The 26426-nt window shown below is 57.6% G+C and overlaps 10 protein-coding genes across 10 annotated transcripts; 2 read left to right on the top strand and 8 right to left on the bottom strand.

Moving 5' to 3' along the window:
* Positions 1-2447: 2447 nt before the first annotated feature.
* L226DRAFT_546485 (uncharacterized protein) lies at positions 2448-4787 on the top strand (the record flags this gene model as incomplete). The annotated part of the gene is made up of 3 exons (XM_067682428.1): positions 2448-3637; positions 3746-4607; positions 4689-4787. The coding sequence occupies 3 exons, from the start codon at positions 2448-2450 to the stop codon at positions 4785-4787; spliced, it is 2151 nt and encodes a 716-aa protein (XP_067534123.1).
* A 1663-nt stretch (positions 4788-6450) lies between these two features.
* On the top strand, positions 6451-7577 carry L226DRAFT_536232 (uncharacterized protein). Its single transcript, XM_067681074.1, has one exon. It carries the CDS (start codon positions 6791-6793, stop codon positions 7133-7135), a length of 345 nt encoding a protein of 114 aa, XP_067534122.1. The 5' UTR covers positions 6451-6790; the 3' UTR covers positions 7136-7577.
* Positions 7578-7778: 201 nt separating this feature from the next.
* L226DRAFT_488805 (glutathione reductase) lies at positions 7779-10176 on the bottom strand. Its single transcript, XM_067677249.1, has 7 exons — positions 10001-10176; positions 9829-9945; positions 9451-9529; positions 9378-9394; positions 8411-9327; positions 8042-8346; positions 7779-7938 (listed from the first exon to the last, which is right to left on the bottom strand). The coding sequence occupies exons 2-7, from the start codon at positions 9907-9909 to the stop codon at positions 7919-7921; spliced, it is 1419 nt and encodes a 472-aa protein (XP_067534121.1). The 5' UTR covers positions 9910-9945; positions 10001-10176; the 3' UTR covers positions 7779-7918.
* Positions 10177-11056: 880 nt separating this feature from the next.
* L226DRAFT_465207 (alpha/beta-hydrolase) lies at positions 11057-12206 on the bottom strand (the record flags this gene model as incomplete). Its single annotated transcript, XM_067675903.1, has 6 exons — positions 11057-11171; positions 11227-11398; positions 11468-11741; positions 11799-11859; positions 11917-12007; positions 12071-12206. 6 exons carry the CDS (start codon positions 12204-12206, stop codon positions 11057-11059), a joined length of 849 nt encoding a protein of 282 aa, XP_067534120.1.
* A 566-nt stretch (positions 12207-12772) lies between these two features.
* L226DRAFT_536229 (uncharacterized protein) lies at positions 12773-13640 on the bottom strand. The gene is made up of 3 exons (XM_067681073.1): positions 13270-13640; positions 12945-13214; positions 12773-12895 (listed from the first exon to the last, which is right to left on the bottom strand). Exons 1-2 carry the CDS (start codon positions 13461-13463, stop codon positions 13103-13105), a joined length of 306 nt encoding a protein of 101 aa, XP_067534119.1. The 5' UTR covers positions 13464-13640; the 3' UTR covers positions 12773-12895; positions 12945-13102.
* Positions 13641-14436: 796 nt separating this feature from the next.
* On the bottom strand, positions 14437-15503 carry L226DRAFT_102156 (uncharacterized protein). The gene is made up of 3 exons (XM_067672064.1): positions 15444-15503; positions 14578-15387; positions 14437-14522 (listed from the first exon to the last, which is right to left on the bottom strand). The coding sequence occupies exon 2, from the start codon at positions 15339-15341 to the stop codon at positions 14583-14585; it is 759 nt and encodes a 252-aa protein (XP_067534118.1). The 5' UTR covers positions 15342-15387; positions 15444-15503; the 3' UTR covers positions 14437-14522; positions 14578-14582.
* A 1423-nt stretch (positions 15504-16926) lies between these two features.
* Positions 16927-18596, bottom strand: L226DRAFT_102137 (uncharacterized protein). Its single transcript, XM_067672063.1, has 3 exons — positions 17596-18596; positions 17120-17517; positions 16927-17061 (listed from the first exon to the last, which is right to left on the bottom strand). The coding sequence occupies exons 1-3, from the start codon at positions 18371-18373 to the stop codon at positions 17050-17052; spliced, it is 1188 nt and encodes a 395-aa protein (XP_067534117.1). The 5' UTR covers positions 18374-18596; the 3' UTR covers positions 16927-17049.
* Positions 18597-18897: 301 nt separating this feature from the next.
* Positions 18898-19435, bottom strand: L226DRAFT_536226 (uncharacterized protein). The gene is made up of 3 exons (XM_067681072.1): positions 19339-19435; positions 19250-19271; positions 18898-19184 (listed from the first exon to the last, which is right to left on the bottom strand). The coding sequence occupies exons 1-3, from the start codon at positions 19380-19382 to the stop codon at positions 18915-18917; spliced, it is 336 nt and encodes a 111-aa protein (XP_067534116.1). The 5' UTR covers positions 19383-19435; the 3' UTR covers positions 18898-18914.
* L226DRAFT_614055 (glycoside hydrolase family 43 protein) lies at positions 19346-20723 on the bottom strand (the record flags this gene model as incomplete). The annotated part of the gene is made up of 6 exons (XM_067686581.1): positions 19346-19773; positions 19825-19950; positions 20006-20112; positions 20171-20415; positions 20464-20575; positions 20630-20723. 6 exons carry the CDS (start codon positions 20721-20723, stop codon positions 19456-19458), a joined length of 1002 nt encoding a protein of 333 aa, XP_067534115.1. The 3' UTR covers positions 19346-19455.
* Positions 20724-21387: 664 nt separating this feature from the next.
* On the bottom strand, positions 21388-26208 carry L226DRAFT_536225 (uncharacterized protein). The gene is made up of 14 exons (XM_067681071.1): positions 25963-26208; positions 25171-25904; positions 24781-25119; positions 24561-24729; positions 23343-24505; positions 22936-23286; positions 22761-22881; positions 22477-22704; positions 22357-22420; positions 22263-22302; positions 22045-22210; positions 21927-21994; positions 21718-21869; positions 21388-21659 (listed from the first exon to the last, which is right to left on the bottom strand). The coding sequence occupies exons 2-14, from the start codon at positions 25889-25891 to the stop codon at positions 21405-21407; spliced, it is 3837 nt and encodes a 1278-aa protein (XP_067534114.1). The 5' UTR covers positions 25892-25904; positions 25963-26208; the 3' UTR covers positions 21388-21404.
* Between the last annotated feature and the right edge of the window lie 218 nt (positions 26209-26426).

Here is a 26426-nt window from a genome sequence, read left to right as displayed (position 1 = left end):
GAGGATCGACCGTACTTAGTGACACTGACCACTGACAGCTCCTGGACCTGGGGTCCCTGCGTTCACTCTAGGCTCTCGAGGGCCATCAATGCTACGAAGATGGGTGCTCCTCCGAACAGAACCTGAGCTTGAACCCTTGCTGCGCAACCGGGCCATAGCCACAGCCGTGCGTCCATGCGCGATCTCCGAACGGCCGCTCGGCGAACGGTATTTACTGTAATACGTATGTATCGACATCCTCGAGGCTCGTGCGGACTGTGTACGTACGCCAGTAAGTCCCGATGACAACGTTGACAGGGTGGCATGTCGGCTCTGCTCCGAGCCACTGCAGGGACCTCTCGCTCGCTTTTTCTCTCGCTTTCTCGCCCTCTCTCGAGGCAAACCCAAAAATAGCCCCACTGAATATGCAAGTTATTCTGGGCGGGCTGGCAACGCGCCCATCGGGAGAAACGAGTCATGCTCACGCAGCGGCGCGGGTAGGACAGGACGGTCGGAGACATACATGCAGTATACAGTATACAGTGTAAAGAACTCAGATCAGGGATGGCGGTCGCCTTTCTCGCGGGAACGGAGCGGCGAGCGTGTGCGTCGCCGCTTCTGGCAACTGCACTTCTGCCACTTCTGCCACTTCTGCGCTTCAGGCTTCTATGCGATCCCGACGACGGGCCCTGTGACGCACCAGGGGGCGGTGGCAGGAGCCTGTCTGAAGGATCGTGCTGGAGATGGCAGGCAGTGGCACTCCGGAGGGCGAGGTTCGAGGACGAGGCGGCGATGCGTGTCGTGGAATCGGTGCGACCGTTCCGCTGAGCGAGTATCGGCGAGTTGACTACACAGTGACTGGAACTGAGCGTTAAGAACACCGGGCAGCAGGTCGGGACGAAGCCGATGTGTTGAGTGTGCGGTTGGGTGTATATTCATTCAATATTGCGGGATGGGTGCTGCACATGGAAACTCGAACGATGAGCGCGATGAGTGAGATTGATAACGAATGGGGGGTACCCTGGAAGCCTGGGAGTGAAGGAAGACAGTGACGCGGCCGAGAACACTGACGAGGGACAAAGGACAGGATGGAGGGGATGCATAGGACCCCGTAAGTGCGACAGCCGCCAGCGCATCTTCCGAGCTATCCGGGGGTGCCTGCAGAGATACTTATGGGCGGTCGCAATATGAGCGCACGATGTCAGCTGCTACGATCCAAGCCTGCGAGATGAGATTAGTGAGAGTTTGGATGTGCACGGTCGCACACACGAGGATCGATCGCGATGAGGCGGGCGCGGGACCGGAATGAGGCTTGCACCTGTGTGGGATGGGCATCGGAGTAAGGATCGTGTATCGTGTATCGTGTATCGGGACATCGACAGGCGGTGGGTATTCGAAGACTTGGATCATGAGATGTGCGTCTTGATTGCGAACGCACACATAGCAGAAACCGCGCGCGGAGGCAGTGGCAAGCAAGAGTGTTCTTGGACGCTGCGCCGGAGCTTGGAGGTGCTGAGCGAGAAGAGAGCATTCCGCGAGGGAGGCTATGAGAGTGCGCTGCGAGGGTGGCGTCGAGGAGTCGGACAAGAGAGGTTAGCCAATGGCATTTGTAGAGGACGATCACAAGACCCGAGACGGGGTCCGGTGGAGATGCAGGCCAAGACCGACGGGGCCAGGGATGCAGCCCAAATCGAGGCTCTAGACCGGGAGGCGGGCTCGGGGGCGGGGGGCGGATGGCTGTTCTGGGCAGCAGTCCGGCCGGCGGTGGGCGCCACCCCCGCAGTCGATCGATCGTCAATTGCAGTGCGTGTGCGCCCTATGCATTTGGGTCCAGGCCTCCATTCGATCTATACAGACACGCAGGCCTGTCTTGTGGGCGCAGAGGATCTGAGCCTCTGAGGGTACTTGGGAGAGGAAGAGCGGCGGGAGAAGGTCGGGGCTGGGAAAAAGGCCGGAGGGACGCGTCGACTCGAGGAGCGAGATCTGAGTGTGGAGATGCATGATGCTGGGAATCTGAGATGGGATGGAGCGCGCAGAGGCGATGGAGGTGAAACGGAAAGTTGCGAGACTTGACTGAGCGTCGTTAGGGGCGCAAGGGGGGTCTTCTTGGCGACGGCGGGAGGGCAGCGCACGCAGCTGGATGCAGCATAGGAGACGAGGAGAACGCAGAGAACAGGCTCAGAGACCGACGACGGAGGCTGAGGCCTGAGGGGGGCAGGGGACGAGGGCAAGGCTGCGACGGGAGAAGGCAGCGTGAACGTAATGGACGCACGTGTTAGGGGAGGTCGGACCCCGGGGAGCGCAGAGAAGCTTGGCAGAGGAGGGGCGGGAGCGAGAGAGAGCCACTGGCGGTGACTGCATCTTCTTTTATCTGGACTGCGACGTCGTTCTTTGGCCTACTTATCCTATTCGCTCCCTTCGCTCTCCCTGCCCTCGCCGCCCCCTCCCTCCAACACAACAACAAGTGCATGGCAACTCTCCTCCTCCACACATACGCCCCTGCCCCCAGGCAGGGCATCCTCATCAACCCTTCCCCCGCCGCCTCCCCTGCCTACCACCCCGCCTCTCTCCCCGCTCTCGTCCCATCCAACGCATCTCTTTCTTCCTCCTCCTCCTCCGCCCCGGGCGACGTGTCCGACTACTTCTCATCCTCCGCGTCTCCATCCCCGGGGCCCTCACACAGCTCTCCTGCTCCCCGCAAGACCCATCTCCCAACCTCAAAGCCCCGCAATGGCTCCAACTCAGGTACTGTCCGTCGTATACGATTCGCGCCACTACCAGAGCCCCGTCGCGACGAAGAGGACGGCTCCGATTACCCACCCGTCTTCCTCGACGATGACGAAGCAGGGCCCAGCACCGGCGACCACATTCTCGCAATGTCTTCCGCGCTAGCCGCTGCCGTCAACTGCCCTCTCCCCGCCAGCGTCCCCTCCAGTCCCTGTGCATCCCGGAGAATCCTCTCTCTTCCCACCCACGATGTCCCCGGCCTCGATCCCTCATACTCCCAGTCATCAACAGACTCCAGCGAGCCCGGTGGGCAGGACTCACAGCCCACCACCGTCCCATCAGATGTCGGCCAGGAGTGGGACATGGTCTCACCCTCCGCACTCCCTGCGCTCTCCCAGTCCTTCTCCGCCCCCGAGTCCCCGCGCAAGTCCGGCAAGCTCTCCAAGATGCTCAAGCCCTTGTTCAGCCGCTCCTCGTCCTCGACGACAAAGTCGCACCTCGCCCGCACCTTCTCGCGCGAGGAGGCCGCGCTCATCAACGGCGAGGCCCAGCGCGGCCGCAGCTCCTCCTTCCTCTCCGCGGGCAGCCGCAACAGCAGCGTGAGCCGCGACGCGAGCCTCACCCGCGACCGACGCGACTCTGACTTTGGCGCGCCCTTGCACCGCTGGACGTCTGAGAACGGCCCCGGCGTCGGGCTCCCTGTCAGCAAGAAGAAGCGACATCTGCTCTTTGGGGGCTCGGGCAGCGGCGGGGGCGTGCCCCTGGGTCGCACGCAGAGCTTGACGTCGCTGTCCGGCAAGGATGAGAAGAAGGCGCGGGCACAGCAGCCGGTCGTGGTGACGAACGGTGGGAGGAAGCAGCAGAGGATGCTCAACGGCCGTGTGTACGGCGCGCGGCGGAAACCGAACGCGAACCCGTTCGCGAACGTCAGGTACGTGACACGCACCTTTATTTATCTGTCCTTCCCACTCCCCCGTCTCCGTCTGTTGCCGCGTTGGTGTTGGGGTATGGTGTATGCTGACTTGTCGTGCGTTTACAGGACGGATGAGCCTGAGTTCGTCGAGTGGGGATATGGCGGCATGGGTTCGGTCAAGAACACTGCCGGCCAGAACTCGATGTGGTCTCGCGTGCAGGCCGGCGACGATGCGGCCGGTCTCGCACGCAAGAGCACGGACGAGGACGACGGGAGCGGTCTGTCGTGGGTGAAGCGAAGACGGGAACAGCGCGAACGCGAGAAGAAGGAGCAGGCAGAACGAGAGAAGGCTGAGGCTGAGGCGAAGGCGAAAGAGGAGGGCGCGACGGAGACAGCGCCGGAGGGCGAGGGCGAAGCGGAGGCGAAGGTTGCGGCAGAGGAGCAGGAGCAGGAAGAGGATGGCGAGAGGACGATACAGGAGAAGGAGCACGCACCCGTGGTGGACCCGTCTGCCGTCCCGTTGCCCCCCTCAGCGCCCTCCTCGCCGCTCGTCCCCGACGCTACGAAACCCGAGCACATCACTCAGGCTGTCACCATTCCTGCTCCCCATTCTCACTCTCACTCTCACTCTCACCACCGCCATCACCACTCACACTCGCACTCGCACTCGCATCCGCATAATCATCATGGCCACCACCACACGCTGTCCGTGCCCTTCGTGGAGCGCCGCGAGAGCAGCGAGTCGGCGCGCGCTACGCCAGCCAGCTCCCCACCGAGTACGGTGTCGGAAGAGTGCACCCCCGTCTCGGCGAGTGCACATTTGCTGGTCGAGATCGAGAGCGAGGAGCGCGCGAGCGTGAACAGCAGCGGGGCGAGCGCGATGAGCAACACGAGCGACGACGCGGACGAGGAGGAGAGCCCGAAGGACATCGAGGGCGGGTTCGGCCAGGACGAGGACGAGGAGGAGTACGAGGAGGACGAGCAGCTGGTGAGTGGCTTGCGTCTTTGTCCATGACGGTGCGAAAGAAGTGCTGACCTGGCTTGCTTGTCTGCGCCTTTTCCCCTACAGGAGCGGAGTCGCCTCACTGCGCTTGGCGCGGGTGTGGAGAAGATCGCGAGACACCATAAGGAGGAGCAGGGCGCGGCTGGGACGCCAGCAGCCGAGTAAGCAACCTTGCTCGCTCGCTGTATGCGCCCGCGGACCCGGCCTCTTGCTCTCGCTCCCGTTCTCCCTCTTCCCACTCGCCCCCCCACCCCCCGCTTCATATATGCTCTGCGCTCTGCTGCGACGACCTCTCATGATATATACGCTACGCCCACCCACCCACCGTCACAGGCACGCGCGATGCGCGTGTGGTGCACACTGTACGGCATCCGATTCCCCTGGCGTGATTCTGGACTCGAGAGACTGGGTTGCGTCGCACGACTGACGGCGCATGCATTATGGGACGCATCAGCTGGCGCTACGTCGACGCCTCCCCCGTGATGATGACCCCATACCATCTCGCTCCGCTTTCGGCGTCGGTGGTCGGTGTGCGTCTGTGTGTGGGTGTCGTGTTGCTCCGGCCAGTCGCAGGTGGGGTGTTTGCCCGCCTCCAGGGGGTCCGTGACGTTGAGCGTCGGGGACAGTGCTGCTGTCGCTCTCGTCCTCGGCATTTACATTATATATCCTGCTCCTGCTCCTACCCTTACCTCCGCTCCGCCTCGACTTTGATCGTCTTCTGTCCTTGGGTTCTCGTGCTGTCCTCGTTGTGATATACCGGCTCTCCGCATCTCCCCCATTCAATCTCAATCTCAATTCCAGCTATCCCAACTGCCCCCCTCCCCTCTCGCCCGCTGTATCGCCGCTGGACGTGTGCAGGCGCAGCAATATAAGGCCCAAAAAGCGGCCTGTTCGTTCCGCATCCCGCATCCCGCATCCCGCATCCCGCATCCCGCGTCCCGCGTCTCGTCTCGTCCCGTCCACTTTCTTCAAGTTGTCTCTTCAAGTTGTCTCTTGGTCCTGCGTCACCCGCGTCGGTTTGCAATTATGGTACCTGCACCGTACTCCGTACTCCTTTACTCCCGTACTCCCCTGCCCGCCGTCGTCCCCTCCCCCTGCCGTTGGTACGGCGGGCATAATCTTCCGCGTTCTGCGTTCTGCCTGTGCATATGTTGGGTTTCGTGCGCTGCCTGCTCTCTTGCTCCCTGCCTCACACCTCCCACTCCCTCCACATCACTCCACCGACCGTCGGCTGTCGATGCGTGTTGGTGGGCGGGGCGGGCCCTATCTACCCTACTGTATGCTCACCTATGCTCCCATGCCCCTCCTCGACGCATGAAACCAGTCACCGGTCACCATCATCCCAGCTCTTCCTGCTGTAAAAAGCCGCACAGGCACATGCGCGTCCTGCGCGTCCCTCCCCTCGCTCGCTCCTCCCTGCCCCCTTTCTGCTCGCCTCTCTTGGCCTCGCCTCGCCTCGCCTCGCCTCAACTTGACTTATACTCGTCGTCGTCGTCGCTCTCGCACGCTGTACTCCATCGAACACCGTACACAGCACACAGTACACACAGTACATACCGTATGGCCTCGCGCAGGCTCTAGTCACCGCCAGCCGTCGAAGATCGAAGATCGAAGATCGGAACGCTTTATTATCTCTTTCTTCTTCTTCGGGCGGCGGCGTCTACGTCTAAGCTCGTACCAGTATAATGGCTTTTTGCCTTTGCCTTTGCATAGCTGCATGGTTGCATCGTCTCGTCGTCTCATCTCCTCATCCCCTCATCCTCATCCTCATCCTCATCCCTCGTTTCGTCGATCGTCGGTCATCTCTCCCTCCTCTTCCTGACTGTCTCCCCCCCCACAGACACACGTACGCGTGTCGCATGTGCATTGCACGCTGCAATTGTGTTGCTCTATCTATCTATTGCCATCCCCATCCCCATATCCATCCCTGCACGCTGCATTGCACACATCGCCATACCATCTTCTCGTCTCAACACCCTTCCTCCGTATCTCCACCCGGCCCCTGGTTCCCGTTCCCGTCACTTCTGCTTCTCCATCCCTCTCTCTCGAGTTCGTTCTCGGATATATCTCACTGGAATCGCGTTTTAGTGCTAGTGCCGAGTAGTGTGTACAGTAGTTTTTTTGTTCTTGTTTTTGTTTTTGTTCTCGCTCTTGGAGTACTGGTCTTCATGTGGATATTGGATCACCCCGTCATCGTTGTCGTTGTCGTTGTCGTCCGTACGTACGTACGTGTTTTTGGGTCACGGGTTACAAGTTACGGGTTACGGTATACAATCTTGCAATTCTTTCCATTAACCTCCCCCAATGCACAATGCACATCGCACAGTGCCCACTCCCGCCAGTGGATCCAGCTCGAAGTCCCTCCTCCGCACCGTCTCTCGTTCCTCCACGTTTCTCAATTTCACATTTCACTGCTCCTCGGCCTCAATATTGCAATTGCAATGGCAATGGCCCTTGTTCACCTCATCATCCATCCTCTTGGCGTATACTTGGCGCACAACCCTAATACATAGCCTCCGCCCACACCCGCCGCACTGTCTCCCCTTCCCCCCACCCCATATCGATAATCCAGTTCTGAGACTCGGGACTGCTGCTGTCCCCTGTCTCTCTTCCTAATACGTATTCCGTCCGATCCGCAGCCCCCTCTTCTCCCCGCAGCAGATCTTGCAATTACTCTTGGTCTTTGTCTTTGTCTTTGTCTTGGTAGATCTCTGTGCGCGTCGCGTCGCGCCGTTATCTGAATCGTCCCCGTCATCCCCCGTTGGGTCCATTCATTCCTCGGCCCCGTCTCCATCCCCTGTTCCCGTCCCCATCCCCGTCCCGGCTCCGTTCGTACAGTATACAATCTAGACACACACACGCACATGCATACTTAGTGTAGTGTACCATCCCTTCCCCGTTATTAGTTGTCGGGCTCGGTCGCCCGGTTTCGGCAATGAATGCATCTGCTTCACCAAACGTGCACGGGTGTACTGAACTCCACTCGAGCTCGAGTTCTTCCAGCTGCGGTACCGGGTACTTGCATCACTCGAGGTTATCGGGGTCCCGGTGGATCTCAGCAGCGTTGCAGTGCTGCCGCCACCTACGAGTCACGACTTTCCGAATCCAGCCACTGCAGGCGGGAGCGGTGGAGCTCTGGAGTCTGCTGAAGCTGGAGGCTCGAGAGTGGAAACCAAGTGTATACTGTAGTACTGTTACAAGCTCTAGTGTGCTTCTCTGTACCATCTGAGCTTCCCGTGTTCGGAGTTCCTCCCTTAATGATGTCAATGACGACGCCTACCGGGCATCTCTGCTCTTCACCGGAGCGTAACGAGCTCTGCAAGGAAAGGAAAAGAAATGAGCATGAGCGCACGTAACCAAAAACGCAAAGGCGAAACTGAACAACTGTGAAACTGAAAAGAAAAAGGAAAAGGACGCACCCTCTGCCGACGTCGGGTGGATCGCGACGCAGCTGTCGAGGTCCTCCTTCGTCGCGCCCATCTTGACGGCGACGCCGAAGCCCTGCATGATCTCGTCCGAGCCCATGCCGATGATGTGGATGCCGACGACGCGCTCCTCGGGGCCCGCGCAGATGACCTTGTACACCGATGGCTCCTTGTGCTCCTCGGGGAGCATCGAGAAGTAGAGCGCGCGGAAGGAGGACTTGTAGATCTTGATGTTCTCGTCGCCGTACTTCTTCCGCGCCTCGGGCTCCGTCAGACCGACCGTGCCAATCGTCGGGTGTCTGTGGGATATCCGAGTTCAGGAATTAGTTGGAGATGAGGAGAGGAGGATAGGCAGGGACGTACGAGAAGACGACGGTGGGGATGTCGTCGTAGCTCTGCTTCTGGTCCTTGAACTTCTCGGGCCCGAAGAGGCGGTTCGACAATCGACGAGCAGCCGAGATGGCAACAGGCGTGAGCAGAGCCTTGCCTGCGACGTCGCCGAGCGCAACGATGCCAGGGACGCCGGTCTCCTGGTACTCGTCGACAATGACGTTGCCCTTCTTGTCGAGCTTGACGCCAAGCTCCTCCAGGCCAAGGTTCTCCGTGTTCGCATGGCGGCCAATGGCCCACAGCAGGCAGTCGACCTCGATCTTCTCCCCGCTCTCGAGGTGAACCGTGAGCGCCTGGCCCTTGGTGCCCTCAACCTTCTTGACGTGGGAGCCGTGACGGAAGTTAATCCCTGTGTGCTTCATCCAGTTCGTGAGCGTCTCCCCGAGCATGGGGTCAAACGTGCGGAGCACGGTTTCACCGCGGATGAGCATCGTGACCTCGCTGCCCAGGGTGTGGAAGACACCCGCGAGCTCGACTGCGATGTACCCCGCGCCGACGACCGCGACGCGTTTCGGCTGCTCCTCGAGGTCGAAGAAAGCGTCTGAATCAATGCCGAGGCTCGCACCGGGAATCTCGTCGTCGCTGGGGATGGTCGGGCGGCCGCCAGTGGCAACACAGATGCGCGAGGTGTCGAGCGTATACTTTGAACCGTCCGGACGCGTGATCTCCACCGAGGAGGGGGAGGTCACCCGCGCGTGGCCATGGTGGTACTCAACGCCCTCTTTCGTAACGTTGTTGTCGTAAATGCCGTTCAGCCTCTTGATGTATGCATCACGCTTAGGCTTGAAAGTCGACCAGGAGAACTGTGGGGCACCGATTCCAGGGCCTTTGAACTCATAGGCCTCCGCATGGCGGATCTTCTCCGCGATGTCGGCTGCATGCCACATAACCTAACGCGACTTGAGACGGGAGGGCTGGATGCATGGATATATGCGCGTACCTTCTTGGGTACACATCCTGGAAAGTAGTGCGATGAGCGGTTGTGCATGCGAGCAGCTTTCAATGCCACGTACCAACGTTCACGCATGTACCGCCAAGTCTCTCGCTGACCTCAATGAGGGCGACCTTAGCGCCATATGACGCAGCCCTGCGCTATGCGATATGTCAGCACTAGTTCAGAAAAATCATGCGCTCAAAGCGCTTCACTATATGCGCGAGTCCAGGGCGCATATAGTCAGATCTCGATGTCGTCGACGCGCGCATATGTGTTGCAGACACGACTTGACGTCCACATGGAGCAAGAGCAGAAGTCAAGCAAGGGCTCTTGATCTCTGGTGGAGAACGCAGCTGACGCGTCGCGTGCATGTTGCTGCTCGCGAAGACATGACCACGGAAAAACAGCAGTACGCACGAAACGCAAGCAACCATCCGTACATGAAGTGAAAACTCACCGAGCCGGCAACACCTCCGCTACCCCCACCAATGAAAACGATGTCGTACTTGTCCTGGCCGGGTTTCGTGACGGGAGGCATCTTGAGAGAGCTGCCTGTGGATAGCGCGCGAGTGATCTGCAGAGTCCGGAGTGAGCGAGAACGCAGACATCGAGGCGGTGTGCGGGCAGACCTGGAGGAGGCGACGGGACGCTATGGTTGTACGGGGTGGAGGGAGGAGGGAAGGGAAACGAATGACGATCGATGGGGAAGCCAGGGCTGCGGTTATTATAGGCAGCGTGGACAGAGCACGGCGGGGAGTATGCTAGAGTGTGTAAGAGATGGATAAGCAGCTCTCCTAAGCCCGCGCCCTCACGGGATGGCGCAACACACAGGCGTCTCTTCAACGCGCCTTGTCACGATCACGTGCAATGCTGACCTCACGCTCGAGTCCTTGCATTCGGAATTTGGCACGTTCCTCTCCCAGACCGCAACCATCCTCGTCGGATCTCATCACCCTCAGCTTATCCACCGTTTGCTATCCACAGAACGCGAGAATTCCCGTTCTTTCCCCGTAGCAGAGCGACCTTGGAGCATCCCGCACAGTCTACGATCATCTGTGATATCTTTGGTCTCCGCACCTGCATGGATGACTTGGCTAGTGCATCACTGCTCAACTTCTAGCTACTTTGGAACTTCAAACTGCACACGAAGAATATCCGGTATCCGACTGCCATGCTCCTAAGGGGAGAAACCGGCCAATGTGAGAGATATACATACTTCCAGTGTCCTTACCCCCTAATCGCTGATTGGTCTGTCCTAGTCACTTTACGTTCGCGACCTCTGGGCTTCCGATATCAGTATTTGAACCTACGACATTGAGCGGTTCCAATGCCACGTACGCGATGGGACATTCCCCTCGACCCCGACCTTGGCCGGCCATTGACAGTAGTACGATCGGGCCAACCTAACCCCCAGGGGCGCTCGATGCGCCGGTAAGGCATACTGCAGAAATGTTGCAGACAGTTTACTCGAGCCAATCTGCTATCTAGCGGCCAGTCTCTGCTCGGCGCGTGATGTTGCACTACAAAGCTATCATGGTCATTTATACCTTCAGACCTCCTCGCTTTGATTTTGCCCTGGATTAACGTATCGTCACGCCGCTCGCCTTCCAGGTCCGCTTGCTAGTGGACCTCAGCACAACTAGCTAATAGTTACAGTTACATCTCACCCCGTTCGACTTATACTTCTACTTGCTGTGGCTCAGCAACCACCGAAGCCCATCCCTAGCATCGCGATCCAGCTTGACTGCAGGCCCAATGCTCGGGAACATATAGTGGAAGCTGTGCAGGCAGCCCGCATACCTGCGCTGACGTCAGGAGACAGTCCACGGAGCGAATGAATGCGACTCGGACTTACTCGATCAACTTGACGGGTACCCCTGCCTCGCGCAGGACCTTCTCATACAAGGGCCCGTCGTCATGGACAGGGTCGAATTCCTGGACCTGGATGAAGGCCGGCGGCAGCCCGGCATGAGAGCTTGCCAGTAGTGGCGAGACGCGTAGGTCGGAGGGCGGGCAACCGTATGCCGCTATATATACGGGTGGTCGTCATGAGCTTCTTCGAACACGAGTGGCACCATGTATACGAAGACACGCACCGAAGTAGCGCAACGTGAGTTCCTTGTTGAGCAGAGGCGTGTCCGTGTACTTGTCGAAGGAAAGGATCTCTGCCTTGTACTTCTCCGGGTGCGCGCCGGGAAACGCGACGGCAGGCTCGCGGAGGTACTGGCCGGTGAGCGGGCGCGATGCGAAGAACGGGTCATCGCGCGCCTTGAGGGCGATGGCCGCGGACATATTTCCTCCGGCGGAGTCCCCGCCGACGAGGAAGCCTTTCTTGAGGTCGATGTTGAGCGAGGCGGCGTTCTCGGCCACCTGTGAAGAGAGATAAAACTTAGAAGTGATATGAAGCTGAGAGGGCAGACATCGTACCCATTTGAGTGCGGTGTAGCAGTCTTCGACCGGCGTGGGGAAGGGATATTCTGGGGAAAGCCTGAGTGGGCCGGACAAGGATAAGTGACGGGCCACGCTATTGAACAATCATACGGACCTGTAGTCCACGTTCACTACGGCCAGCTTGAGTTCGACGGCTATCGTTCGCAGAAGGTTGTCGTCCATGTTCAGGTCGCCGATTGCCCAGCCTGTTGGAGGGAACAGCGTGATTAGTCGATCCCCAACCCAATATAATGTCACTCCGTACTCACCGCCTCCGTGCCACCAAACAAGGACCGGGTATGTCTCCCCATCATCAGATGGCCTGACGTACCTGACGGTTATCTCCCCACTCGGGTTCTCCACAGGGACGCGCTTGTCAGACACGATGTACTGCGACGCTGCCATCCCGTCAGCCAGCTCGTAGGCTTGCGCTGTGAGACTACTCAGCACTCACCATCCGGGAGTCGCGCCTTGTAATACTCGGCCATCGGCGCAAGCGCGACTTTTGAAAGCTGTCGAGCCCACTCCCATTCAGAGACCCCAGGAGGCGGCGCTGGCGGGGGTTGGGTGAAGGCCGGGTTCGCGGCGAGAGCTGCAGCGAGCTCCGGATCGAGGTTGTAGCTCATGGTAGCAGAGTCGGAGACGACGATCGTATGCTGTGTGTCGCGGTGTGGGTGCGTGGTGCAGTGCCGATCCCTGGATTGCGTATAATATGTAGGTGGGTCTGCGGTCGTAGTGCGCGTTCGGAGCAGTCAGCTGTGGCCGCCACATGATGTGGGTATCCAAAGCACAGTCATAGAGATTCACACCGTGTCTTGTGTGCTCGTGCTTCTCGTGCTTCTTACCGATGGTAGATGAGCAGCCCTGAGACATCCTGGCGTGTTCGTAATACAAGAAAGAAGACGCTGCGCGTCCCGCGAGGAAGCTTGCCGAGATCCTGGAGACTCGCTTATTAGCCTGAAGATGATGGTGTGTCGTAGCTCGTCTTCTGTGCGTGGCCACATGAGCCCGCTTTGAGGTCTGTCGTATTGCGACAGACGCTATCGCCGGTTCTGTGTGCGCCTGCTGAGATTATACTAGTAGCGATAGGCAGCCTTGTGTGTTCGTGAGCGCGAGGGTGATGAAGACAGGCTTGTGACGCACGGATGTTCTTTCGTTGCTTGACTTAGGCGAAGCGACGAGATGTCAACTCACAAGGCGGGTATCGTCCATCGTCCGAGTCGCAAGCATATATCTTCGCTACTAGACATTCGTAGAACCTTCGCACGTGTAATTGGACGCATACAGTCACTTGAGAGCTTTCACTTGGGACTAAGCAGCGACCATATTCCCTCCCTGGCGTCGCGATCCAACTTTATTGCAGCGGGAATGTCCGGGAACGCATAGTGAAATGCGTGCAGGCAGCCCGCGTACCTGTTGCGATGTTTGTGAGTCAGGACAATTCATGAGAAAGATATCAGAGACGTACTGAATCGACTTCGTCCGATCGCCCTCATCGCGCAAGTTTCTTTCATAGACGATCCACGGACCGGCTCCGACTCCTGAACCTGGATGAAAGCAGGAGGCAGTCCGGCATGCGAAGCGGCCAGGATCGGCGAAACGCGCAGGTCGGACTCGGGTACGGAACAGTATGCCTCTGAGAAAAGCGATCGGGTCGAGCATTGAAGCTGAAGACGAACTTCGGGAACGCACCGAAGTAGTAGAGCGTCGTTTCTTTGTTCAGGAGGGGCGTATCCGTGAACTCGTCCAAGGAACAAAGGGAGTCTCTGTACTTCTCGGGATGTGCTCCCGGACAGGCGACAACGGGTTCGCGGAGGCACTGGCCGGTGAGCGGGCGAGAGGCAAAGAATGGGTCGTCGCGCGCCTTGATGGTGATGGCAGCCGACATGTTTGCCCCGGCAGAGTCGCCGCCGACGATAAAGCCCTTGTCGAGGTCAATCTTCTTAAGCACCCGACCAGCAATAAGAAGCTCAATCTCAAGAAGTGCGTCAGCTGCGAGCTCTTGCTGTCGGCGGACAGTGAGTATTGTCAGAAGCACGACTGGCCGGCACGTACAGTAGACATGCTCATCACGAAGCCGCCCTTGCGAGAGCGTGTACTTTCTCGAGTGTGCTGCCGGCGGCCGCAGACAAGTGTAGCATGGACGATCGGAGGACCTGAACCCCATACCGGCGCCAAGGGGATACACCGTCCTACTTCACAAAGTTTGTCCTGACTTTGGGTGAACGCGTATTCATGGATCATCGCGGCCATGGCGGAAGTCAGTATTGCATGGGACGCAACAGGACGGTCGTCGATCCGCCGAACATCCTCGTCTATGCGGAGCACCCGCACGTGCCACAGTACCTCTGCCTCGACCTGGGAGACGTCTTTGACTTCTGCCTGCTCTTGATCGATGCGGGTCTGCCACTCCGCCCCCTGGACATCGCGGATGGGCAAAAGTCGTGTTTCCGGTGCATTTAAGCAGAACTGGCGAGGGTCCTGAACACAAGGGTGTAAGCTCAGATGTGGAAGCGCGACAGGAGGCTGGCGTGATATCGGCATGCTGAAGGATGACAAGAGGAGAAGAAAGGGAACGTAGACGTGTTTTTTGAGGCCTCAGCTGGTCAGACCTCCGAACGTCACAGGGCAGAAGTTCCCGTCGACGGTGTGGAAGATGGACCATAGTGATACAACAGTTATTTGTACAAATTGTACAACGATATATATTCACTACAACAGCTATCCGCAAGATTTCGTCAGCTCCCTTCTGCTGCACCAAAGACACCGCACTCACCGCGATCATAATCGAGCAAATAAGTCAAATATATCCTGCGGAAGTAGACCCGACCTCGCGTTGTAGAAGGGAAGTATGCGTGCGACGGAGTTCCACGAGTCGTTATCGCGAAACAGCGACTCCGTCGACCACGTCTTCCTCTTCGCGCGCACCATGAGATAGGGGTAGGGCGTATGGCTTGATGGCGTGATCGTGCGAAGGCAAACCCCAGCATTAATGCTGCCTTTGCATATCCCGAGCAGGTCGCGCACCGCCGTCTTCGTAGGGTCGTCGAGGGGCGCGTTGCGCCGCGCACGATAGACTGGGTGCTGGTTGTGCACGACCATGCCGGTGTTGTTGAGGAAGTAGACGACGGAGATGACTCCAGCAAAGGATGGGTCGCCGTCCTGGCGGAAGCTCGCATCCATCGCCTTGCGTCCAGGCTCGGCGTCCTCCCACGCCTTCTGTAACATCGCGTCTCCGCCTCGGTATTCATCGGCTGAGATGAGGCCGAGAGACTCGACGCGAAACGTGCTTGCGGGGCTGCCGTCGCCAGCCTTGTTAGGGGTGATCATATACGACATGAAGTGCGGCGTGCCAGAGTTGAGCTTCATAGAGTCGGGACCGCCCTGCAAGAGGACCGTCGCCTTGGTCATGGTCGTGAAAGACCATCGATGTGCCTCCGCCCAGTCCTTGAGGGCGTGCGCGAGCGATACTGCCGTCGGAAAACCCAGTGACTGCAGGATCCTTGCGCGATGCTCCTCCGGGGTACAATGTTCCTCCATGCCCACACCGGGACCATCCTTCGTCGACTTATATCGACAGCCCAATCTTGAACAAAGAGCCCGCGATAAAGGCTTGTTGGCGACAACATAAAGACGGAATACTCACTTATGTGAAGGCCATGCCTCCCTCTGGCACTCTCTGCTGCAGTACTTCACGGTGTTGCATCCAGCGCAGCGCTTCAGCTTCCCTCCCTTCTCCCCTCCTCCGCAGTTATGACAACGAGAAAGGTCGTCAGGTAGGAAGAATGCAATGTCAGCGGCTTGCTGATTCATGGGGTCGGTGGTTTGTAGATGGGATGCTCATGCTTCGGAGAGTACTGTGCTGATGAAATAGGGTGGCTAAAGCTGGAGGCTCTAGCGCCCATACGGCGGACAATTGCTCTGAGCTCGTCGCTTGCTGAACAATTGAATCTTGGCCACCATAACCACGACGACTCCGTCCGGCACAACGCACGCATGGCAAAATCTTCTCTCATGTCAGTTGCGTGTTCCTTCATCATTAGTCAGTTGCACATTCGCTGGCTGGCGACATCATCATAATACGAGTACCACGTCAAGCACCTCTCAGATATGGGAAATCTAAGGACAACTGAACAAGAACGAAACTGTGCGCAAACAAGGTGACTACTGGACTGGAGACAGAAGGGACAGATTGGGACGAGAAACATATACGCCGAACCAACAGCGATGCGCGGTGCGCGTCCAATTTCCTCGGCTTTCACCCGGGCACTGCGAGCGCGTCGCGCGAGTTCAGCGAGAGAGCGACCGGCCTGCGCTGCTCAGCCAAAACACCCATGGATGCGAGGCACGAGGCGCGAGTTCGGGTCAGCTGCGACTCGGACGCTGCCTCGACTGGTTACACTAGCAGCGGCGGCTACTCCGGCGAATACGAGGGCGAGGGTGAGGGTGAGGGTGAAGGCTTGGACGCGGGAATGGTAAGTCAGACGGCGACTTATTCGAACAAAGACGGAGACTCCGAGTCACTGCACGGAGCTTGGTTTGCACGACGCGGAGAGCGCCCCACGCACTAGCGTCCCATGCGGAGTCGGCCCCCTCCTGGCGGAACGCGGAGCGCGAGTCCAGCGAGAGCGACCGGCGCTGCTCAGCCAAGAAGCGCATGGATGCAAGTGCACGCGAGGCCCGAGTCCGCCGCATGTACGCGTACGGGCCAGCGCTGCAACACGGTCTTGACTACACTGGCAGCAGCGGCGATTCCGGGAGATGCGAGAGTGAGGATGAGGGCATGATCGAAAGGACTGATGTACAGTTGTGATGACATCGGGCCGGGATAGTGGAGATCATGGTCGCGGAAGCGGAAGCGGGTGAACGGCGGACCTCGCCGAGTAGCGTACATATTGATGAGCGCAAGAATCGCGAAAGCTTCGGATGGAAGAGGGTATGCCACACCCGTCGCATGGACGGCATGCTCGGAATTTGCAGATGAATCGGACACGAGCTCCATGATGGTGAGGTCGAACGAGAAGGGAAGCTGGCATAGAAAGCGGTCGGGACTCGGAAATTGTTCGATAGAGGGGCTTGAAAGCCATGGCGCATGATACTACTCGGTCCACGTAGTAAAGCTCCCGGCGTGGCGGTATCGGCGGGAGCAGCAGACTCCTGCCGGCCCGGGAACTTCAACGACTCGGATGCAGCCGCTCAAACCGTCCGACTCCTCCTCGAAGTCGGTGACAGGTCAGACGGAGCGTCCTCAGTCGACGTCCTGTAGAGGGAGACTCGGATTAGTCTCTGATTGTGATGAACATGTACGCGGTACTCACCAAACATTGTAGTCGATAATTGATATATAGCTGGAGGATCTTTCGTTTGCGTAGCTCGGGTAAGCATCTCCTGCCGTGTGCGCAGAGAAGCTCTTTGCTTTCTTCGTCACCAGCAATCACATCGAGGATGACCTCCCGAAGATTGCCGAATCGCTCACCCGAGAGGACGCGATCGAGTTCCTCGAGGTTGTCATGATCAAAATGAAAGAAGGTGGGGTCGTTGTTCGAGTTTGAGTGACGTTTGAGGGTATGGATAGGGTGAAACTTGATAGATTGGATCGTGTTTGACGAGACGCCCTGCAGGACCGAAGCCACACCTTGCCAGTTGTCCAGGTAGCCGTGCCAATCTGAGAGAGACAAGTTTTCGAGAGCAACGAACCCCGATAGAGGCAGGATGTCTGGGCATTATGTACAAGAAGCATCAGTAATGAATAGTAAACAGTTGACTCCAAAGGCAGCCTGAGAATCATACTTACCGGTAAGGTCCACAGCAAGATCCGTGACAGACGACCCAACGCAACCCACGAAAGTGTCTGCAATTTCACGCAATGTCCCAGTGGAAGGCAAGTTGGAGAAGCACAAAGTCAGCACCTTGACGGGCGATCCAGCCAGTGCTGCTGTCATCCACTTGAGGAACGTGCCTATGCATTGCGGGGACAGGTCGCGGATGTGAAGTTGGTTTAACTCTGGCCAACATGTGCGGGAACGGAGGGTCGTCTGCAGGTGCCGTTCATGTGAGACCGTGGGCCATGTGACATCATCGATCTCGAGGGAAGAGAGCAGTGGTAACGCAGTGAGCAGACGCCGCGCATCGTTGAATGCAGAGAATCGACAATTCGAGAGCATCAGGGTTGTTATGGTGCTGAACTGTGACAACAGCAGAGGCCACTTGACCGAAGGTCGCTGGTGAGTGAAATCTATACTTTGGAGGAACAATGAACGCAATCCCGGGAGCTTTCCTGCAAACTCGACGAAGAACAGACGGGCCAGCTGGCTGAGTCGATCCATGTCATAACGACCGAGGTAAAAGCTGTTCACAGAGGCGAGATACGGGCTCATGGTCTCCGCTCGTACAACCCTTTCGACGAGCAGGGTGTAGGTCTGCTCATCTTGAATACGAATGTATGTGAACAGTTTGGCCCTGCTCCTTGGTAGCCAGGCCCGACAGACAAGAGCGCACATGGCGAGTGTGTGGGCTCCGTGTACAGCTGAGACAATGGCATCTGTGATTTCGGTAGGGATGTAAGGGGGCATGATCTCCTCTCAACGGGTGAGCTCAATCCGTCATTGCCAACGTATTCACCCCACACACCTTGCGAGATATTAGTAGCAGGCTCAGGTGTTGGAGACACAGAGACGGACGAGGGGAGCTCGAAGGGTGCAGGGTGCAGGAGGCGGAAGGCGTCGATTTGGAGGAAAAGACTGGCGCCTCGTGTTCAGTTTCTCAGCAGCAGCAGCAGCAGCAGGAGGAAGGAGGAGGAGGAAGAAGAGTGGGGAGGGGCAACGCCTGCGAACGATTTGAGACGCTGAGTCAACAGGCGCCCATCCAAAAGATGGTCGTTATCGCGCCTCGCACCTCGCGCGCGATGCGCGACGCGCTCTCCTGATCCTGTGCGTCTTGAGCCTGGCATGCTGACAGCGGGCATATTGAGTAGTAAAACTATATAAATGTGATACCTATAGCATGACACTTGGTCTCCTCCCGGTTCTTTACTCCGTTAAGGATACCAACCATTTCATCATCACCTATCACGGCATATACCGTCCGCGCAATCCGGAACTTGCTCGCCAGCCGTCAACGCATGACACGCTCTCGGATTTGATCGCACTGTGCGAGAGTTACACACAGCAGGGCTTCCCAATGCGGCGCGTTGAGGGGTCTGCGTATGCCCTCCCTGGGAGGATGGTGCGGAAGAGAAAGACGTTCAAGTGGACGCCGCTCTTCGATGATTGGCACGGACAACGCGTCGAATTCGACGGCACCTACACATTCAAGACACAAAGGTGTCCTGCGGAACTCATGTCTTTCTGTGCCTCTCTCTGAAGTGTTGCTATCGTCTCTTTGGTAAGCTCCAGCCTACGATTTGGACAAAGAAGATGAGCTAACCATCCTACCGTCCTACCCTGTAGTCCGCTATCGTTCTCGTCACAGGTTCATTTGCAACCGTCTCAGTATGATTCATGATGTGACTCATCAACTCATTTCGTGCTTCTAACAGTCGCTATCGTTTCGCATGCATTCCCGGAGGTAGTTTGTATCCATATGTTCCAGCAACCGTATCGTCGTCATGCCATGATGTAACACATATAGAGCCTGAGCATGTCCTTCTCGGCCGCTACTTCTCGACTACGGCAGGCCAACCGGACGAGAAATCGAGGTAATTGATGCCGAGATACGAGTATCCACCAGGCTTCTCGTTCTTGCGCACGTAGTGATACACTATCACATCGAGGTCGCTGACGGGATCCCGAAAGACGCTCTGGCCGCCAGGAGCGTATATGTTATCGTGCGTTCCAAGGACTAGCGTGCCTGCGGGCGGGTCACGGACTTCTGTCAGGGCATGACCATCCTTGTCGACGAACGGACCAGAAACGTTCTCGCTACGGCCTACGAGCACCCTGTACTCCTGGCCAGGCGGTGGACGGGTGGGATCCTGCAACGAATTTTGGTCACGACTAATCCGGGACAGGGTGGTGGCACGTACGTTAAGAAGGGGTGTAACACCATGCGAGAAGAAGAGGTAGAAGAACTTGGAGTCCTGCGGCTTATAAATGAACGCGCCCTCAGTGGGCTGGCCATCGCCACCCGCAAGGTGCGTGCCCGGAGGCTTCTGTAAAGCTCGTGTGAGTAAAGGACGGCGTGACGCTCGGCTCTTGCACACGTACAGCGTCCTTCAGGCTATGTATGTCACTGAGGGGCAACTGGAAGATGCCTTGGTGGTAAGATCCGAAAGTGAGTTGCAGTCCATCCGCGTCAATGAGGTTAGCGTCGACTACGACAGGTCAAGTTAGCACACACGAGGTATGGAAGGTTGTGCGGGTAAAACGCACTGGCGTTGTAATCGGTGCCATTGTTAGAGCTGATGAGCTCTCTAAGATCTTGCCACGAGCCGGGGTCCATAGTCGGACTGGTAGCAACCCCGATGGCGGAGTTGGGACTGCCGCCCGTAGAGACCGCGTAGTAGAGCACGTACGTGCCGTTGACGAAGTTCACGTCGGGAGCCCATAGACTACAGTTCCCCGGTTTCTGGATCTTTGAGCAGTTCCGGAGAGCCATGCCAGCATCATTCCATGGACTAATGAGATATCAGCAAGACACCAAGAGACCAGAGTCGAAGACATACCCGTTCAGCGACGAGCTCGTGTAAGTCTCGATGGTGCCACCGGTGGAGAAAACAGAATATTGCTTCGCATCCGCGTTGTACCACAAGGCGGGATCGCGGACAATGATGTTCTCTGTGGGAAGACGCCATTAGTGGACTTCAACAAGAGTCAATGACAGCCACTCACCGCTCCCCGGAAGCGGGTGAGGTACAGACAAAGTAAGCGTGAAAAGAAGGGCAAGCAGAGAGGCTGCCAGGGGTTTCGTGAGAAGCTCAACCATGCTGTTGTTCGATGGAGTGGTAGAGTACTTATATGCCGTATCAATCCTTCGCGAACACAGACACGTACACGCTTTTGCGGATAGACTCCACCTGTAAACCCCACTACACAGCCGCATCATCCCGAAACCATCGGCGTTGGTCCGGTCTTTCTTGACCATCGAGGCAATGTGAAGGAATGGAAGTGGCGAAACCTCCGACCTGAGCCAGCTGCGCTCATCACTTGCGACGTTCGGTATTATAGTATAAGGTAGGCCATAACGAGTGATCGATGAGAACAAGTCGTACTCAGGCGACAGAGTTGGTTGGCAGACTGCCGAAGAAGCTGTCACGCATGCCCTAGTGGAGTCAATGCGCTCAGTACTTGGGTATGCATGACATCTACATGCCATACTGATGTGTTCATGCCAGAAGACCACGTTCACTGCAGAACGACATCGTCAGCTGTGCACTGGCAGGCTGCGGGTAAGTGACCACTCACCTTACACAATAGGCAACAAAAATTGAAGGAAGGCATCATGAATGAGCGCATAAGCCGCCGAGCGAGTGGACTGACTTGCGCAGACGTCCACGAGGCAGGTTGGACAATCGCCGAATACAGTCACAACAAGCATCGATTCCTACTGTACAGAGTTACCAGCATCCGATCCAAAGATATTCAAGTAAACCCCCTCGCATCCAAATCACTCTGCGTTCAAAGGCGGCGTAGGCTCGCGGCGGCCCGCCACAGGCCAAACTTCAACCATAGTCAACGCATCCCAGACACGGCCACCCCTGACCACGAAGCGGATATCCCTCGTGCCACTGATGTCGCCCTCGAGTAGATCGACGCCAGGCGGGTAGACGACGAAGTCGGCAAGCTTGCCGGGGGTGAGGGAGCCGACAGAGCTATCGATACCAAGCGTGTATGCCGCGTCCGACGTGGCTGCGCGGATGACCTGCAAAGCGTATGCCCTGTGAGTTAGGCCTGCAAATCATCGGCGATCCCAGACGCACCTCGTAGTTGGTCAGACCGCCGGCTTTGGTGAAGAACATCTCTGCGTGGTAGTTGACCCCGATAGGTGGCTCGCCGTGCGCACCAATATGCGCCTTGAGTCCCTTCCGAACCATCTTAGCCGTAGAGATGGAAGTGTTGAAGACCTGGTATGCTGTGAATTCAATATTAGTTTGTCAATCGGGGAACGATGATAATCTGGGCCCCTTACAATCGAGCGGACGAGCAGTAGACTCGCTAAGGCTTTCCAAGATGTCATGCCGCGTAAAGCGTCTCAGCCTGCGCAACAGAGTGAGTTAGATGTAAGAGACGGCACGATCTTCACCTACTTCGAGTTGGGGATATCTTCCGTAGCCCAGATATACTGCTCACCCATGGCGCCTCCGTAGTTGACGATGTGAGTGGGGGTGGCGCCGGAACCGCTCAGGGCGTAGAACGTCAACATATCCTCGTACAGCACCGGGATCGGGATAGAATGTTCAACGGTTGTCATCCCTGGAGAGGATAGAAGTTAGTATCCTGCATCGCATCACGAATGTACACATACCATCAGCGATGTAAGTCTGATCCCAGTCATAATTCATGCCCTATATCGTCTCGGTCAGCAAGTAGTACCCTGGCAAAAGCACGGATCCACGAACACCCTCAGGCACGCACAACATGCCTAACTCGCGCGAAGCCAAGAGCAGCCTCTGACGAGATGCACTGTCAATCCGGATCAGCACAAGCTATCGACCGCATTCCCGACATAAAGAACATACCGAGATGGCAGATTGTAGTTCTTGTATGAGTAGCTAGACGGGCCACCTTCAACCTTGATCCTCAGAAGCGCAGAGCGAGCCTCGGCCATGTCCACGATATCCTGATGGAGCCCTGGAATGCCAGCGCCGTAGATGATGTCTCCGGTGTGGTAGATACGGGGGCCGACCATCTGTCCACGCTCCATGCGGAAGCGTTCGGCGTACGCAAGGACGGTGTCGGCGCTCGGGCTACAGGAATAGAACCGTCAGGTTGTGACGAGTGTGTCTAGGGTACGAGTGCTTACTTGTGAAGCGTTGTGACTCCGTAAGCGAGGAAGGTCTCCATCTCCCATGATTTCACTGGGAAGTTGGTGTCGTATCCGTTCCAGTGAGCATGAACGTCGATGAAGCCGGGGACGATGAAGCCTACAGACACTTGTGAGAAAGTAGCATAGAGCGCGCAGCGAAGACCATACATACCTCCCTCTGCATCCAGGACAGTCGCACCGTATGGGGCCACGAAATCATGCACACCCACAATAGCCTCAATTTCGCCTGCGCGCGTCACAATGACCGCATCATGCAGCAGGTCCGACTGGACGTTGCCAGACTCCATGGTCAATAGCGTCGCGTTCGCGATGACGAAGAACTCTGCGTTGGCCGCGCCCTCTTCGCCATAGCGTTGGGCGGCGAAGGCGGAGGCTTCCTTCTTCAGGCGGCCGATGTCGCTCTGGTACTCAACGAACACCTCTTGGAAGGTGACGGCATCATGTTGTTGAGCCTTCGCACGTGCATCGAGCTTCGAAATGTCGACGTAGTGGAGATAAGGACCTGTGCATGTGTTGATGAGCCAAAGCAGCAACATATATTGAGGCAGAGCGGAATACCTAGGAACCAGAAGAGCTTCGACCCATCACCGCTCCAGGCAAGCGAGTGACCTCCATCGAGACTCAGTCTGGTAAGACCCTTAGTCGCGTTTGCGGGCTTGCTCCAGACGGCGTCATCGGGCTTGACAGAAGGTGCGTAGTAGACGTGGAGAAAGTCCACCACCGCGACCGGCGTCCCACTCTTCAGCGAGCCCGATGTCGGAGGCGGGATGGCCAGCTCAGTAGACATACGGCCGGTGGCGAGCGTCTCGTGCTTGTAGTCGCCGGTCTCGTTGGGGCCCACTGCGAGGTCGATTGCGAATGCACGCTGGGGAGACTGCACAAGGAGCTTCTTGTTCTTCTCGAGGAACTTGAGCTGCGTGTGTACGACGTCACCAGTCTCAATCTCGGAGGGTACGAAGCGAACGTTCTTGATGGCGGCGGACTTGCTCGAAGAGCTGGACGGGAGCGTGAGCTCGCCGATGTAGAGACCCGCGCCAGCTGTGGCTACGACATCACCAGTGAGGTAGTCGCCACCGGTCTTCAGGAACGCGATCTGACGGTTTGCGCCCGAGCAACTGCACAGGTTAGGTACGTAGTAGCGACCGACGGGAAGTCCAGTGAGTTCGTAGGCGATGCCTGAAGTGAGGTTCGCCAGCTCGAACGTCGTGAAGTTCACGTCTGACCAGCGAGCATGGATGACGAGATCGCTCGTCCCAGGAACGAACGAAGGCGAGAAGTAGGGCGCGCTTGAGTGCAGCTTGGGCACTTCTCGAGCTGGGCCCGCATCCTCGCCAACCTCTTGCACGTAGGTGGCACCCGCTCCTTGGAAGACGACTTTTTCACCAGCTTCGTCGGCGCGAAGCTCATAGAAAGCATAGACGCGCTGGAAGTCGCTCGTCTCGACGGACTTGATATCTGTCTTGGGTAGGCGTGTCTCCGCAAGCCGCTTCTCGATATGCGCCTTGAACGGAATGATTTTTGGCTCTCCGCCAGTGACAAGCTCTCTATTTGTGTTCTTCGAAAGAGGCACGTGGTAGATCTGACCGGCAGCCCAGACGATGACAGCGTCGTCTTCTGGGGTGAATGCGAAGGAAGGATACGTTCCGAAGGGCGCGGATACCACAGACAGGTCGTAACTGAGTCCGTGCCAGATGTTGCGGATCGTGCCGGTGTGGAGGTCCCTACACAGGATGATGAATACCTACAGCTGCGTCAATCAGTGCAAGGGATACGTACTTGAGTACGAGGGCCTCCTTGTCCCGGACCCGGCGAACGAAGGCGAGCGTACGACCATCCCGAGAGAGCTCCGGCCGGGTCGCGCCTCCAGGGAAGGCATCAACTAAAAGAGTAGTGCGCTGCGTTGTCAGGTTGGTCGAGAAGATCGAGTACGTCCCCTTATGTACATCTGACAGGGCTGTATAAGCAATACTCCCACAATGCAAAGTCTCGTACGTACCCTTGCTGTACTCCCAAACACCGTTGGTGTCGCCGGTGTTCTTGGAGTAGATCACAGAGTCGTTGCCTTGCCAGATGAATTGCTCGGGCCCAACCTGCTGATCTCCGTATTTCTCAACGGTCCACCCCAGGGGCAACGTGCGTCCAACGAGGAGTTTGCCACTGCCAGCTTTGATGGAGGTCGTGGAGGCGCTCTCACCGGGTAGAGGGTACTCCCAGCCTTCACCGGCTCCGAGACTACGCGCAGAAGTGAACCACTTCGTAGCAACGACTTTCGTTCCAGAAGGGTGGAACCGCGCGTCCGTCACCCATCTGTACGTCTCGTTTGTAACGCGTGAAGCTGCGCTGGATCAGATACTCGGAACTAGCAGGAACAGCGCCCTGAACTCACTGTCGTGGCGGCCTTCTCGAAGGAGCCTGTTGCGCTTCCTCTGCTCGGTCTCCCTAATTCCACTGGCCAGCAGGTCCTCCTCGTGATCCTTTACTAGAAGCGCATTCCCTAGCTCGCCGTCCGCGTACGAAGGTCGAACATCCGCCTCCTCGCAGCTCGTCCAAGGTTTCACCCAGATGTTCTCCACGCCCAAACCAGCGTCACTCCGGAAGACGAACTTGGTACCATCGGGAGAGAAGTGAGGGTCGGAGTCGTGCGGAACTCCTGTTAGAACAGGGATGGCTCTCGAGTGCGATTCAGAATGGAGGGCAGAGTGGCTGTATGCGCCAGCGGGGAGACAGTAGATGTCGCCGAGCATGTCGAAGATGATCTCGCCGGACTTGGGGTTGACGTCGAGTCGCAGCCACGTCCCCTCCGTCACGTCGTACTCGAGCAGGCGGGGGAAGGGAAAGTCCGTAGAAATGTCCCATGGGGTTTGCTCACGAAGAGGCCATATCTCATCCTTCCATTGCTCTCCAGGTTGCGCGAGTGAGGCCGAGGGACTATCCTTGGTGTTCAGCAGGTCAGTTGACGTCCAGGAGGCAGGCAAGAGAGTAGAGAGTATAGCAGCAGAAGAGAGAAGCAGTATAGTTCTGATGAAGCGGGTGTTTCTGGGTACGTAGGGACACGTCGAGGTCGCATCGCCCACCGCGTACGCCTGTTTCTCGACACTGGCCGCCATGGCGGACTCGTGTCTGGAGGATAAACGCGTGTTTCAGTACGCAAGCCGTGTCTGAGACAGCATATACATACATTGCCTTGCAGCGCAGTCCCCCTGGTGGGAGGACAGAGAAGAGTAGCCTGCGTGGGTCTGGGAAGGCGGGGAAGACGCGCGCGACGCGTTCGCCTTCGACGTCAACGACGGTGAGGACACCGGCCCGGAACCAGCGCTTCGCTTCTCCTTCTCGTCCTCATCGTCGAGCACGATGGTGAGAGAGACTCACACGATGCGGAGAGCATGGGAGCCCGGTGGCGGGCGGATCATTGAGAAAGGCTGGGATTGGCAGCTAGCAAGGTTTAGCCAATCTAGAGACGTCGGACTCATGACCGGTGGCTAGTGTTGCCGTGGAGTCAGAGCACTTCGGAGTGCACTCCACTCCGCTCTGGCGGCATCTCGGCGACCATCACTCCAGCTCACTCCGGAGCGTGCTGGAGTGCCAGATATGGTAAACGGATCACCGGCAAACCAGGGTGTAGCGCCCAAGCAGATGGCGGGT

The sequence above is a fragment of the Lentinus tigrinus genome, assembly GCF_003813185.1.
Source record: "Lentinus tigrinus ALCF2SS1-7 unplaced genomic scaffold L226scaffold_17, whole genome shotgun sequence".
Classification (NCBI taxonomy): Eukaryota; Fungi; Basidiomycota; class Agaricomycetes; order Polyporales; family Polyporaceae; genus Lentinus; species Lentinus tigrinus.
Note: the sequence above shows the minus strand (reverse complement) of the source record. Positions and strands in the feature narration are given on the sequence as shown.